The sequence below is a fragment of the Ornithorhynchus anatinus genome, chromosome 3 (assembly GCF_004115215.2).
Source record: "Ornithorhynchus anatinus isolate Pmale09 chromosome 3, mOrnAna1.pri.v4, whole genome shotgun sequence".
NCBI classification, from domain to species: domain Eukaryota; kingdom Metazoa; phylum Chordata; class Mammalia; order Monotremata; family Ornithorhynchidae; genus Ornithorhynchus; species Ornithorhynchus anatinus.
The window spans coordinates 2,076,138-2,090,139 of NC_041730.1; the positions used below are offsets into that span (position 1 = coordinate 2,076,138).

At 53.4% G+C, this 14,002-nt stretch overlaps 1 protein-coding gene across 3 annotated transcripts in view; it reads right to left on the reverse strand.

The window, feature by feature from the left end:
- The window catches only part of LSP1 (lymphocyte specific protein 1), a 57,367-nt gene extending 44,624 nt beyond the window's left edge, over positions 1–12,743 (reverse strand). For 2 of the 3 annotated variants that reach the window (XM_029061583.2, XM_029061579.2), the window contains exon 1: positions 12,588–12,742. In XM_029061583.2, the coding sequence (XP_028917416.1) occupies positions 12,588–12,664 (77 nt within the window). In that variant the 5' untranslated portion in view covers positions 12,665–12,742. Of the gene's footprint in view, positions 1–12,587 lie in introns of all 3 variants that reach the window. The other variant, XM_029061582.2, reaches the window with a different exon arrangement.
- Between the last annotated feature and the right edge of the window lie 1,259 nt (positions 12,744–14,002).

Here is a 14,002-nt window from a genome sequence, read left to right on the forward strand (position 1 = left end):
CAAATTGATCAAATAAGATCAAATTGAATGAATGAATGAATGAATAATCCCAGTTTGGCCGTATGTCTACTGTGTGACTTCAGGCAAGGCAGTTCACTTCATTCATTCATTCAATAGTATTTATTGAGCGCTTACTATGTGCAGAGCACTGTACTAAGTGCTTGGAATGAACAAGTCGGCAACAGATAGAGACAGTCCCTGCCATTTGACAGGCTAACAGTCTAATCACGGGCTTACAGTCTAATCACGGGTTTATGGTCTAATCAATTCTTGGTGCCTCAGTTTCCTCATCTGTAAAATTGGTATTAAATCCTACTCTCTCCTACTTAGACTGTGAGCCCCATGTGGGTTGGGGACTGTGTCCATCCTAAATAACTGATACCTACCCTTAGTGCTTAGAGCAGAGCTTGGCACATAGTAAGCATTTAACAAGTATTATTATTGTTATTATTATTGTTATGCATAATAATAACCCCACCTTGGGAAGGCAGGCTGGTGATCTCCTCTAAGTACCTAATTACCCCTGTCGGGTAAGCCATGCTGGGGTAGATAAAAAGTAAATAGGTTGGACCCACTCTCTGTCCCATATGGGACTCGAATCTTAATCCCCATTTTACAGATGAAGTAACTGAGGCCAAGAGAAGTGGAGTGATTTACCCAAGGTCACACAACAGGCAAATGGCAGAGCAAGGATTAGAACTCGGGCCCTTCTGACTCCCAGGCCTGGGCTCTATCCACTAGGCCATGATGCTTCTCAGGATGGTCTGTCTGATATGAAGTGGGAGGTAGTTCCAGGCCAGAGGCAGGATGTAGTGATTTGGGAAGAAGGAAATGAGTCTAAGGAAAGGATCCTGGAGTGTGTGTGTGTGGAAAGGAGGGAAGAAGGGCTGGAAGGTTCTCAAGGTGGACTCCCCTCCCCAGCCACCTCGCTCCCATCTTCCATCAACTGCCTACCTGAGTATCCCGCCATAATTCCCTCACTCCCTCTTCCAGAAACAATATCACCCAGGTCCAGGGAGCAATAAAAAGGAGGCGACACTAATAATGTTGGTATTTGTTAAGCACATACTATGTGCAGAACACTGTTCTAAGCGCTGCGGTAGATACAGGGTAATCAGGTTGTCCCACGACCACAGAGTACCTCCCTCTTGATGCACTATTTTGTCCTTACCCAACAGGGGCCAACTCTGACTTCACAGCATCCCTATCTGCCCCTGGCACCCCACTGGCCCCACTCTTGCCCCGAAGGAGAGGGAAACTCAAGATAAGTAGATCAGGAATAGAATTTACCCTACCCTGGACTCACAATCTAAGGGGAAGGGAGAACTGGTATTGAATCCCCACTGTGTAGATGAGGAGACTGAGCCACAGAGAAGTCAAGTGGTCACACAGCAGGCCGATGACAGAGCTGAGATTTGAACCCAGGTCCCCTGGCTCTCAGGTCTGTGTGCTTTCCACCAGCCCTACATCTTTGACCTGCCTTGTACCAGTCTGGAAAGCTAAGAGGATTGGAGCTGGATGAGGAAATCTGAAGGGATTGGGGGTGGGAGAGGAGGGTGGGGGACAACAGGAAACCTGAGGGGATTGGTGCTGAAGGAGGTGGGGAGGGACAGGAAAACTGAGGGGATTGGAACTGGAGGAGATGGGGAGGATCAGGAAGTCTGAGGGGATTTGGGCTGGGGGAGGATGGGGAGAAATAGGTAAACTAAGGGCATAATGATAGGAGGAAGAATTAAGGTATTTGTTAAGTGCATACTATGTACCAGGCATTGCTCTAAATTTTGGGGTGGATATAAGCAAATTGGGTTGGACACAGTCCTTGTACCATATGGGGCTCACAGTCTCAATCCCCATTTTAGAGATGAGGTCACTGAGGCCTAGAGAAGTGAAGTGACTCGTCCAAGGTCACACAGCTGATGAGTGGGGAGGGTCGGGAGCAGCAGGAAGCTGAGGGGATTGGTGGATAAAGCCCAGGCCTGGGAGTCAGAAGGTCATGGTTTCTAACCCCTGCTCCGCTCCATGTCTGTTGTGTGACCTTAGGCAAGTCGCTTTACTTCTCTGGGCCTCAGTTACCTCATCGGTAAAAATGGAGATCCAGAGTGTGAGTCCTGTGTGGAACAGGGACTGTGTCCAACCTGACTAACTTGAATCTACCCCAGTGCTTAGAACAGTGCTTGGCACATAGTAAGGGCTTAAGAAGTACCATAATTATTACTATTTTGGGGGCTGGGGGAGGGCGGGGGGCAACAGAGAAGCTGAGGAGATTTGGACTACTTCTCCATGCCTGCCAGACTGGTTAACGTTTAACTTTCTGGCTGTTTGCTGGGAACCAGCTGGCCTCCACAGGCCGGTTTCCCTGGCCAGCTGTATGCAGACCTTCGGTGTCCAAGGCCTTTCCTGGGCAGGGGGATGGAGGGGGAGGTGGGCTTCACCCCTGTCTCTCCTGGTTCCTGTTTTTCCTCCCGGCAGCGGCGGCGTTGGCGGCATTGGGGCTGGTGTGGGGGCTGGGCCTGGGACTCCGGCCACCTCTGTTCTTGCTCTGCGAGCCCAGGCCCCAGCAGAGCAGAGGCCAAAGACTGAGAGACCCTCCCCCATCATAACAACCGTCCTTGAGATGCCCAGCACCATCAGAGACCCCCCAACACCATCAATGAGACCCTAACCAGCATCCTGGACCCCCCAGCATCCACCACTAAGATCCCCGCAGCACCATCACCGAGACCCTTCCCAGCATCCAACACTGAGACCCTCCCCACCAGCAAGGACCATCGCTGAGACCCCCCCCCCCGAAACCAATAGTCCTGTTCCTTTCCCCACAACCCCTGCAAGAAGATTTATCCCCTCTCCAAAGTGGACAAGCAGGGAGCACTGATCCCCAAGTTCCAGGGATTCAATCAGTCAAAACTGATAATAATAATAATAATAATAATAAATGTGGTATTTGGTAAGCACTTACTAAGTGCCAGGCACTGTACTAAGCGCTAGGGTGGCTACATCCAAGCAAATTAGGTTGGACACATTGAACAAATTGAACACATCCCTGTCCTCCGTGGGCTCAGAGTCTCAATCCCCATTTTACAGATGAGGTAACTGAGGCACAGAGAAATGAAGTGACTTGCCTAAGGTCACACAGCAGACAAGTGGTGGAGTCGGGATTAGAACGCATGACCTCTGACTAGACCGAGGAGGAGGAGATGGGGTGGGGTGTCTGGGGATAGAGGAGGTGGGAGGGAGAGCTGGACTGGGAAGGAGAAGCAGCATGGCATAGTGGCTAAAGTCTGGGCCTGGGAGTCATGAGGTCATGGGTTCTAATCTCAGCTTCTCCACTCATCTGCTGTTTGACCTTGGGCAAGTCACTTCACTTCTAGAGCACGGGCTTTGGAGTCAGAGGTCATGGGTTCGAATCCCAGCTCTGCCACTTCTCAGCTGTGTGACTGTGGGCAAGTCACTTCACCTCTCTGTGCCTCAGTTCCCTCATCTGTAAAATAAGGATGAAGACTGTGAGCCCCACGTGGGACAACCTGATTCCCCTGTCTACCCCAGCGCTTAGAACAGTGCTCTGCACATAGTAAGCGCTTAACAAATACCAACATTATTATTATTCTCTGGGCCTCAGTTCCCTCATCTGTAAAATGGGGATTGAGCCCGTGAGCCCCATATGGGACAGGGACTGTGTCCAACCCAATTTGCTTGTATCCACCCCAGCGCAAAGTACACTGCCTGGCACATAATAAGCGCTTAATAAATACCATAATAATTAAAACTGAAGAGGGCCTCATTTCCCCTCTCCCTACCACTGGCAGCATGGGACAGTGGGTGAGGGGGAGCAGGAGGGGGCAGGGAGCCAGTTCTCTCCTCCCCACGTGGTCCAGACGCCCCTGCAATGACATCACAGTTTTGGGGGCCAAAGCCAAAGAGAGACAGGTCGTGGGTCTCCCCCTTCAAGGGAGGGGAAGGGGTGTGGGGGTACTGCCCCGCCCTGGGGCCACCCACCCGACCTCGGGAAGACCTGAGAACGGGACACCCCCGGGACATGTCCGGGCTTTGGCCGGACTTTGGTCGGACTCTGTCCAGGTTCCGCCCGGGCTTTGGGTGGACTTTGTCCGGATGGCGGGGGAGGGTCCGCGATGGGAGAGGGATTACATCACCCACCCGGGGGTTCAGGGGTCCGGGAGGAGGGTCAGGGGGATGGGAAGTGGCCAAATAGGCCTGTCCGGGCAGGGCACTGCCAAGCAGGGAAGAGATGGGCAGGGCAGGGTACGGGGAGAGGGGAGAGAATTGGTGGACAGGCTAGTGCTGGAGAGTAGAGAGGCGGCCAGGCCAGTGCTGGGCAGGGGCTGGGCGAGCAAGGGAGAGAAGGGCACAGTAGTGCCAGGCAGGGAAAAGGTGGGCAAGGCAGAAGCAGGCAGGAGAGGGGTGGGCTGAACGTTTCCCCTCCCCCTACTCCCCGGGGGTGTCTTGTCCACCCCGCGCAGGGGGACGGGGCAGGCAGGAGGACGAGCACAGCAGGGGAGGGGAGATTTCGGACACTTGGACCACCCGGCGGGAGGGAGATGGGCAATGCCCACCAAGGTGGAGGTGGGGTCAAGAGGAAGAGGGGAAGAGGGAGAAGGTCCCTCTAGCTGAGAAGGGGAGTGGGCAAGGGGGCAGCGGGCTGGGGTCCGAGGCGCATGTCCGTCGGCTCCTCACATCTGGACCTTATTAGGGTGGTGGGAGATGGGCCCAGCACCGGAACTCGGATTTCAGGAGAGCCCGGGGTTAACCCTATCACTGCCGGGGGTGGTGGGAGGGAAGGGGGAGAGGGGGTTCAAGAGAAACACCGAGGATTCCCTGAAGCAGCTTGGGACTAGGAGGCGGGAGACCTAGGTTCCATCTGGGTCTCCGGCTGGGAGACCTTGAGCAAGTCAATTCATTTTCTCATCTGCAAAATGGGGATTCAATTCCTGTTCTCCCTCCTGCTTAGACTGTGAGCCGGATGTGGGGCCTGGTGATTTTGCATCTACCCAAGCATTATTATTATTATTATCCTTATCATTATCATCAACTCTAGACTGTGAGCTTGTTGTGGGCAGGATTGTATCTGTTTGTTTTTATATTCTAGTCTCCCAAATGCTTAGTACAGTGCTTTGCACACAGTAAGCACTCGATAAACACAATTGAATGAATGAATTAATGAATCATCATCATCCTTCTGACTCCCAGGCCTGTGCTCTGTCCACTAGGCCATTCAGCTCCTCTAGGCTCTAAACTCTTGGTGGGCATAGAATGTACTAATTCTGTTGTACTGTCATCTCCCAAGTGCTTAGCACAATCCTCTGCACAGATTAAGCGCTCAACCAATACCACTGATTAACTGATTGTTCCCACTGCAGGACACGAGCAGTATCTGTCTGTCTCTCCCATTCTACTGCACGGCCGAAGAGCACAGGGACTCAACCTCTTGTTTCTGACGCTCTTTTTCAAGTGCTTATCACAATACTCTGAAGCAGCATGGCTTAGTGGGAAGAGCCCAGGCTCCCGAGTCAGAGGTCATGGGTTCTAATCCCAGTACAGCCACTTACTTGTCAGCTGTGTGACTTTGGGCAAGTCACTTAACTTCTCAGTGCCTCATTTACCTCATCTGTAAAATAGGGATTAAGACTGAGACTCACATGGGACAACCTGATAACCTTGCATCTACCCCAGCGCTTAGAACAGTGCTTGGCACATTGTAAGCACTTAACAAATACCATCGTCGTTATTATTTTTATTATAGTGCTGTGAATATCTCCACAATCAGTGCTATTGACTGCTGGATGGATCTGATACCACTGATTGATTGAAATTGATCGATTTAATTGAGAAGCAGCGTGGCTCAGTGGAAAAAGCCCAGGCTTGGGAGTCAGAGGTCATGGGTTCAAATCCCGGTTCAGCCGCTTGCCAGATGTGTGACTTTGTGCAAGTCACTTCACTTCTCTGTGCCTCAGTGATCTCATCTGTAAAATGGGGATGAAGACTGTAAGCCGCTTGTGGGACAACCTGATCACCTTGTATCCTCCCCAGAGCTGAGAACAGTGCTTTGCACATAGTAAGTGCTTAACAAATGCTATTATTATTATTATTATCTGCCTCGTTCCGCTAACCAGGGGAAAGGTGGGGAGTGATCGGAAGCCCTTTGGTTCTCCAATCCTGATCCCTGGGTTAATTCGTTCATTCTTTCATTCATTCAGTCATATTTATTGAGCTCTTACTGTGTGCAGAGCACTGTTCTAAGCCCTTGGATAAGTACACAATAAACAGTGACATTCCCTGCCCACCACAAGTTTACAGTCTCGAGTGGGGGAGACAGACATCAATACAAAGAAATAAAACGTCACATGTCACATAAAGTGCTCAATAGATACCACTGATTGATCTCGGGGTGGGCAGAGATCGTCTCTATTGCTGAACTGTACTTTCCAAGCGCTTAATACAGTGCTGTGCACACAGTAAGCGCTCAATAAATAGGATGGAATGAATGAATGAATCTCTCCGGCTTATTCCCTGGATTTCGGGAATGTTGAGCGAGATCAGCCTGCCCCCTTGTGGTTATCAAGTGCTAGTATATTAATAATAATAATAATAATAATGTTGGTATTTGTTAAGCGCTTACTATGTGCAGAGCACTGTTCTAAGTGCTGGGGTAGATGAAGGGTAATCAAGTTGTCCCACGTGAGGCTCACAGTTAATCCCCATTTTAAGTGAAGTGACTCGCCCACAGTCACACAGCTGACAAGTGGCAGAGCCTGGAGTCGAACCCATGACCTCTGACTCCGTAGCCCAGGCTCTTTCCACTGAGCCACGCTGCTTCCCCAAGTAATACAAGCGTATTACTTGTTAAACGCTATGTGCCAGGCACTGTTCTAAGTGCTGGGGTAGATATAAAATAACTGGGTTGGACACAGTCCCTGTCCCATACGGGGCTCACACTTTTAATCTCCATTTTACAGATGAGGGAACTGAGGCATAGATATGGACAGAAGACTGTAAGATCGTGGAGGGCACGGACTGTGTCTGCTTATTGTTATATTATCCCCTCCCAAGCGCTAAGCACTCAATAAATACGACTGACTGACTGATAAGTACTGTGGGGCTGGGAAGGGGGGATGAATACGGGGAGCAAGTTAGGGTGATGCAGAAGGAAGTGGGAGAAGAGGAAAGGGGGCTCAATCAGGGAAGGCCTCTTGGAGGAGATGGGCCTTCAATTAGGCTTTGAAGCGGGGCAGAGTAACTATCTGAAGGATTTGAGGAGGGAGGGAGTTCTAGGCCAGAGGCAGGATGTGGGCGAGAGGTTGGCGGTGAGATAGGCAAAATCGAGGTACAGTGATAAGGTTGGCATTAGAGGAGCGAAGTGTGTGGGCCGGGTTGAAGTAGGAGAACAGCAAGGTGAGTTAGACGGAGACAAGGGGCCTTGCCCCCAACCCAAGATGCTGCCCCTGCAGCGCTGATGTCAAAGAAGTAACTTGGCTCAGTGGAAAGAGCCCGGGCTTAGGAGTCAGAGGTCATGGGTTCTAATCCCGGCTCCGCCACCTGTCAGCTGTGTGACTTTGGGCAAGTCACTTCACTTCTCGGTGCCTCAGTTACCTCATCTGTAAAATGGAGATTAAGAGCCTCACGTGGGACAACCTGATTACCCTGTATCTACTCCAGTGCTTAGAACAGTGCTCGGCACACAGTAAGTGCTTAACAAATACCAACGTTATTATTACAATTAAATTACTCTCCCCCATCCAAGCAGTAACTAATTACCCAAAAGCAGCATGGCCTAATGGATAGAGACCCGTCCTAGGAGTCAGAAAGACCCCTGTTCTAATCCCAGCTCCTCCACATGCCTGCTGTGTGACCGTCATTTCTCTGTGCCTCAGTTACCTCACCTGTAAAATGGGGATTAGAACCGTGAGCCCTATGTGGGACATGGATGGTGCCTAACCTGATTAGCTTGAATCTACTCCAAGGCTTAGTACAGTGCCTGGGACATAGTAAGAGGATAATAAATGTCATAAAACCCTCCAAAAACAAGAAACAAAAAAACCAAAACCGGACTAGTGGAAAGTTTCCAACTCTGGAAGTCTGAAGATGAGCTCCTTGTTGGCAGAGATCGTGCCTGCCTATATGATACTCTCCCAAGCACTTAGTACAGTGCTCTGCCCATAGTAAGCGTTCAATAAATAGGATCGATTGAATGACACAGATGCTGTGTGCCCTTGAGCAAGTCGCTTAACCTCTCCGGGCCTCAGTTTCCTCCTCTGTAAAGGGGGAGCTGGGGGGAAGACCCCCCTCCCTCCCAGGGCCGGCAGTTGGAGCGCTGATGGGCTGCTGGTCTGGACGGGCAGAGGAGGGGCGCGCCGGGGCCCCCCCTCCAAAGTAAAAGTCCCCCGCCCCGAGGGATGTGGGGGGGTTCCCGGGGCTTCCCGGTGGGGTCTCCAGGGCTGGGGGTTTCCGGGTCCTGAGTGTGCCCGGTCCGGAGGGGAGATCCCGGCGTTCCCGGTCCGCTTCCTCCCGGGAATTTTCCCCTGGGGGGTGGGAGGAGGGGCGGGAGGAGACCAGGTTCTCCGGGAGGAAGAAGGCCAACTCTGAATCTGCTGGAGCTGGGAGCTGGGGAGGGGGAGGGGGAGGGGGGCGTGCTGGAGATGGAGAGAGGGCGGGGGGGGGGGCCATGCTGGGAGCTGGGGAGGGAGGGTAGGGTGGGGGGGGCATGCTGGAGATGGGAGATGGGGGCGGGGGAGGGGCGGAGCTGGGAAATGGGGAGAGGGCGTGGGGGGTCATGCTGGGAGCTGGGGAGGGGGGGCATGCTGGAGATGGGAGGGGCGGGGGGCCATGCTGGGAGATGGGGAGGGGGCGGGGGGGCATGCTGGGAGATGGGAGATGGGGGGGGCATGCTGGAGATGGGGAGGGGGCAGTGGGGGCCATGCCGGGAGCTGGGCTGGGGCGGGGGAGGGGCGGAGGTGGGGGGGCATGCTGGGAGCTGGGGAGGGGGCGGGGGGTATGATAGGAGCTGGGGAGGAGCTGGGGGGCTGGGGGGGGCAATGATGGGATCTAGGGAAGGGGATGGGGAGGGGGCGGAGAGCAGGGGTCCCCTCGAAGAGCGCGTCCCCCGACCCCAGCCCGCCTGGACAAACTCTACCACTTCTGGAACGCCCCTTCTTCCCCCCCCCAACTCGCCCCCCCCCCAGACCCTCCGGGCATAGGGATCCGGTGGAGGCCGGAGACCAGTCGGCTGACCTCCCTCCCCGCTCCCCGGTATATCGCCTGTCCCCCACCCCGCGACCCCTCCTCCGGACCGCAGCCTCGGAATGTAAGTGACAGCTGCTGCGGGGGATGGGGAGGGGGGGTCCAAGGAGAGGCAGGGGGAGGTGCAAGGAACGGGGGTGGGAGGGGGGATCTGAGCCTCCAGCCTCTCCTGTGACCATACAAGTCCACCCTTGAGAAGGGACAAGACAGGGACACCACGGGGAGGGGGGGTGGCCAGGCGATGGTTATTTTCTCTCCTCCCCCCCCTTAAAGATCCATAAAGCGAGTCAAGATCACACGCTCTCCCACCCACCCAACACCTGTCCCCCAGCTCCCCGAGGCCCGCGGCCTGTCATCCCTTCCCGGACGGACGGACGGTGGGACAGTGATCCAGAGCTCCAGGGCTGAGGCCGCCCGCCATGGGATTCTGGGGAGCGGGGACAAGCTCAGGACCCCCCAGCCCCCCCCAGTGATTTTCTTCTCCCAAGAGCTAGCCGAAGTCTCTTTCGCTGTCTGATCAGTCGAGCCTGAGGTCCGGAGAGGTCAGGAGACTTGACCAAGGTCACACAGCAAGACGGGACAGACGGGGTGTCATCATTCCTAACCCCCAGCTGGCACACTATCTAGATGCCCTCCCTTCTGAGCCCTGACCAACAGTATTGATTAATAATAATAATGGTATCTGTTAAGCGCTTACTATGTGCTAAGCACTATTCATTGTCGTATTTATTGAGTGCTTACTGTGTGCAGAGCACTGTCCTAAGCATTTGGGAGAGTACAACACAACAATAAACAGACACATTCCCTATTTATGTAGTCCCTATTATGTGCAGAACACTGCTCGGGTGGCCTTTACTCTATGCAGAGCATTGTTCTGGATGTCTGCTATGTGCAGAGCACTGTGGTGGGCCCTAACTGAGAGAGAGGGCCCTTATTGGGCACCTACAGTGTGCAGAGCACTCTGTGGGACCCCTACTATCGATCGATCAATCATATTTATTGAGCGTTTACGCAGAGCACTGTATTGAGTAAGCTCCTGGGAGAGTATAACAGTTAGTAGACATGATCCCTGCCCACGAGGAGCTTACAGTCTTGAAGGGGAGACAAACATTAATATAAATAAATAAATGGAAGAGAGGGACATAAGTGCTATGGGGCAGAGGGAGGGATAGGACATGAGGGTTCTATCGGGAAGGCCTCTTGGAGGAGGTGGGCTTTTAATAAGGCTTTGAAGGTGGGGAGAGTCATTGTCTGTTGGATATGAAGAGGGAGAGAGTTTCAGGCCAGAGGTGTAGAGGTGGGAGTTGAAGCCGTGGGAGCGAATGAGTTCTCCAAGGGAGTGGGGTGTAGATGGAGACTAGAAAAGGACCCAGTACTGACCCTTGAGGGACCCCCCGCAGTTGGAGGGTGGGAGGCAGAGGAGGAGCCCTCCAAAGAGACTGAGAATGAGCGGCCAAGAGAGAGAGGAGGAGAACCGGGAGAGGACAGAGGTAGTGAAGCTGAGGTTGGATAACGTTTTCAGGAACAGGGGTCGTCCACAGTGTCGAAGGCAGCTGAGCGGTCGAGGAGGATAAGGATGGAGTAGGGGCCGTTGGATTTGGCAAGAAGGAGGTCATCGGTGACCTTCGAGAGGACGGTTTCAGTGGAGCGAAGGGGACGGAAGCCAGATCGGAGGGGGTCAAGGGGAGATATGGAGGAAAGGAAATGGAGACAGCTAGGCACCTGCTGTTTGCAGACCACTGTGCTGGGTATCTACTGTGTACTGAGCACTCTACGGTGGACTTACTATGTGTGCCAAGCACTTAACAAATACCACAATTATTATTATTATTATTACTGGGGACCTACTATGTGTAGAACACCGTACTGGGTGCCTACCATGTTCAGAGCACTGTACTAGGTGCCTTTTGTATGTGGAGTACTGTGCTGGGTGTCTGCTGTGTGCAGAGCACTGTACTAAGGGCCTACTGTGTGCAGAGCGCTGTACCTGGTACCTACTATGTGCAGAACACTGTACTAGGTGCCTAGTGCATGCACAGTGCTGTACTGGGCATCTACTATATGCAGGGCATTGTATTAGGTGCTCACTGTGTGCAGAGCACTGTACCGGGCACTAGAATCTGTAACATTACAAGCAGCTTCAACTCCTGGATCCAAGTCCAGATTCCCCAGAGGGGGTCAGCCCACTGCAGCCTCTCCCCTTCTAGACTGTGAGCCCGTTGTTGGGCAGGGATTGTCTCTATCTGTTGCCGAATTGTACTTCCCAAGTGCTTAGTACAGTGCTCTGCACACAGTAAGAGCTCAGTCAATACGACTGAATGAATGAATGGATTAATACTAATACTAATAGTATTTGTTAAGGGCTTACTATTTGTCAAGCACTCTTCTAAGCATGGGGGTAGATACATGCTAATCGTGTTGGACACAGTCCCTCTCCCACATGGGGCTGACAGTCTTCATCCCCATTTTCCAGATGAGGTAAATGAGGCCCAGAGAAGTGAAATAACTTGCCCAAGGTCACACAGCAGATGAGTGGCGGGGATTAGAACACAGATCCTTCTGACTCCCAGGTCTGGGCTTTAGCCACTAGGCTACGAAAGAAGTGGTCGGGTCAGGGCAGAGTTTCCAGGCTCCTAACAGGGTGCCAGGCAGAGGTGGCTGGGTGGTGCAGTGGGCAGGGACCAGCTCAGGAGGAAGAAGGGTGGTCCCTGGTCCAAACCCCTCTAGGTGGCAGGGGGGACCTACGGGGGGCATGGGGAGGCATGCCCCGTGCTAGCCTCCCCTCTGCTCGGGGGAGGGACCCTGGGGGGAAGGAGGCAGAGCCCATTCCCCAATGCCGGGTAGGGAGGAAACCAACCAAACATCAGATGAGCACAGAGAGCAACTCCCCACTCCCCCAGCCAAAACCCACATCCGTTTCCTGTCCACATCCTCCCCCCAGTCTCTCATCTCTTCCCCCTCCTCCTCTCTGGGGGGCCAAGCTGACAGGTCCAGGGCCCCCCACCCCCCAACCCCAGGCCGGTCTGAGCTAGGAGTCACTCTCCACTGGGCCTGGACCCCTCTTGTTGGGGTGGGAGGGGCTTTGGCTCTGAGATAATAACTGTGGAATTTCCTAAGTGCTTACTATGTGCCAGACACTGTTCTAAGCTCATATAAGCCCCCCCGTTCCCGAGCGAGGCCCCGCAGAATGGCATCGCCCTGGACTACAGCCCCGCCCCCAATCTGATGCCTGGCAGATGTTGGATTGCCGGTCTGTTCCCCTGCATCTGGAGTTGGCACCGCCCTGGGCTCGGGCGAGGGGGACCCAGAATTGGGGGGGTGGGAACTCATTCACTCACCCCGCAGAGGGATTCAGGAGCTCCTCTTCTTCACACCCGCTCTCTGGCTGCTCCCGCCCATCCTCCGCCTCTGCCATGGTGGGATCCCAGGTCCCGTGCCCCGTCTGCCCGGTTGGTACGTGCGTGTGTATGTGTGTGTGCACGAGCGAACATGGGCTCTGGAGAGGGAGGGACCTACCTCTCACCCCCGGCACCCCGTCCCCGCCCTCCACCGAGCCTTCAAACCCCCAGACAGTTTCTCTTCCTTTTTCCTGTGTCACAGGTTGAATTTGCAGCAGGAGCCTCCCCCTCCCCCAACTTTCTTTAAGAAATCAGGAAATATTAAGCAACAGCCAGGATACCCCCCTTCTCCTGCGGTGGCGATCCGGGTGGTCTGCGGCAGGAGAGAGTAGAGGGCATTCAGTTAATCGTATTTATCGTGCGCTTACTGTGTGCAGAGCACTGTACTAAGCTCTTGGGGGAGGACAATTCAACAATAAGCAGATACATTCCCTGCCCATAATGAACTCATGCCAACAGGGGCACCAAGGGTACCATCCCCTAAGCCATGCCCCTAAATCAAAAACGTTCTGGACACGTCATGCTGCTCCTCAAAAAACTCCAGTGGTTGCTCATCCACCTCTGTATCAGACAAAAACTCTCTTTTGGCTTGAAAGCCGTCCATCCCCTTGCCCCCTCCCATCTCACCTCGCTTTTCTCCTTCTACAACCCAGCCCACACACTTCGCTCCTTTGGTGCCGCTAACCTTCTCACTGGGCCTCCATCTCGCCTGTCTCACCGCCGACCCCTCGCCCACGTCCTGCCTCTGGCCTGGAACGCCCTCCCTCCTCTAATCTGACAGACAACCACTCTCTCCCCGCTTCAAAGCCTTACTGAAGACCCATCCCCTCCAAGAGGCCTTCACAGATTAAGCCCCACTTTTCCTCATCTCCCACTCCCTTCTGGGTCACCCTGACCCGCTCCCTTTGCTCTTCCCCCGTCCCAGCCCCAAAGAACCTGTGTACATATCTGACATTTTATTTACTCGTATTGATGTCTGTCTCCCCGACCCTGGCCTGAAGGCTCATGTGAGGGGAATGTCGCTGTTTATTGTTGTATTATACTTTCCCAAGCGCCTAATATAGTGCCCAGCAAGCAGTAAGTGCTTAATAAATGTGACTGAATGAAGAAATGAATAAATCCGTCCCCCCCATCCCCCTCTCCCAGCATGTGGGAGCTAATAAAAATACTGATGATGGTGGTATTTGTCAAATGCATGTTAAATCCCATGTAGAACAGGAACTATGTCCGACCTGATTAGACGGTATCAATCAATGCTATTTATATCAGTCAATGGTATTTATTGAGTGCTTTGTGCGGAGTACTGTTCTAAGTCCTTGGAATTGCATCTATTCCAGCTCTTAGCACAAAGCTTG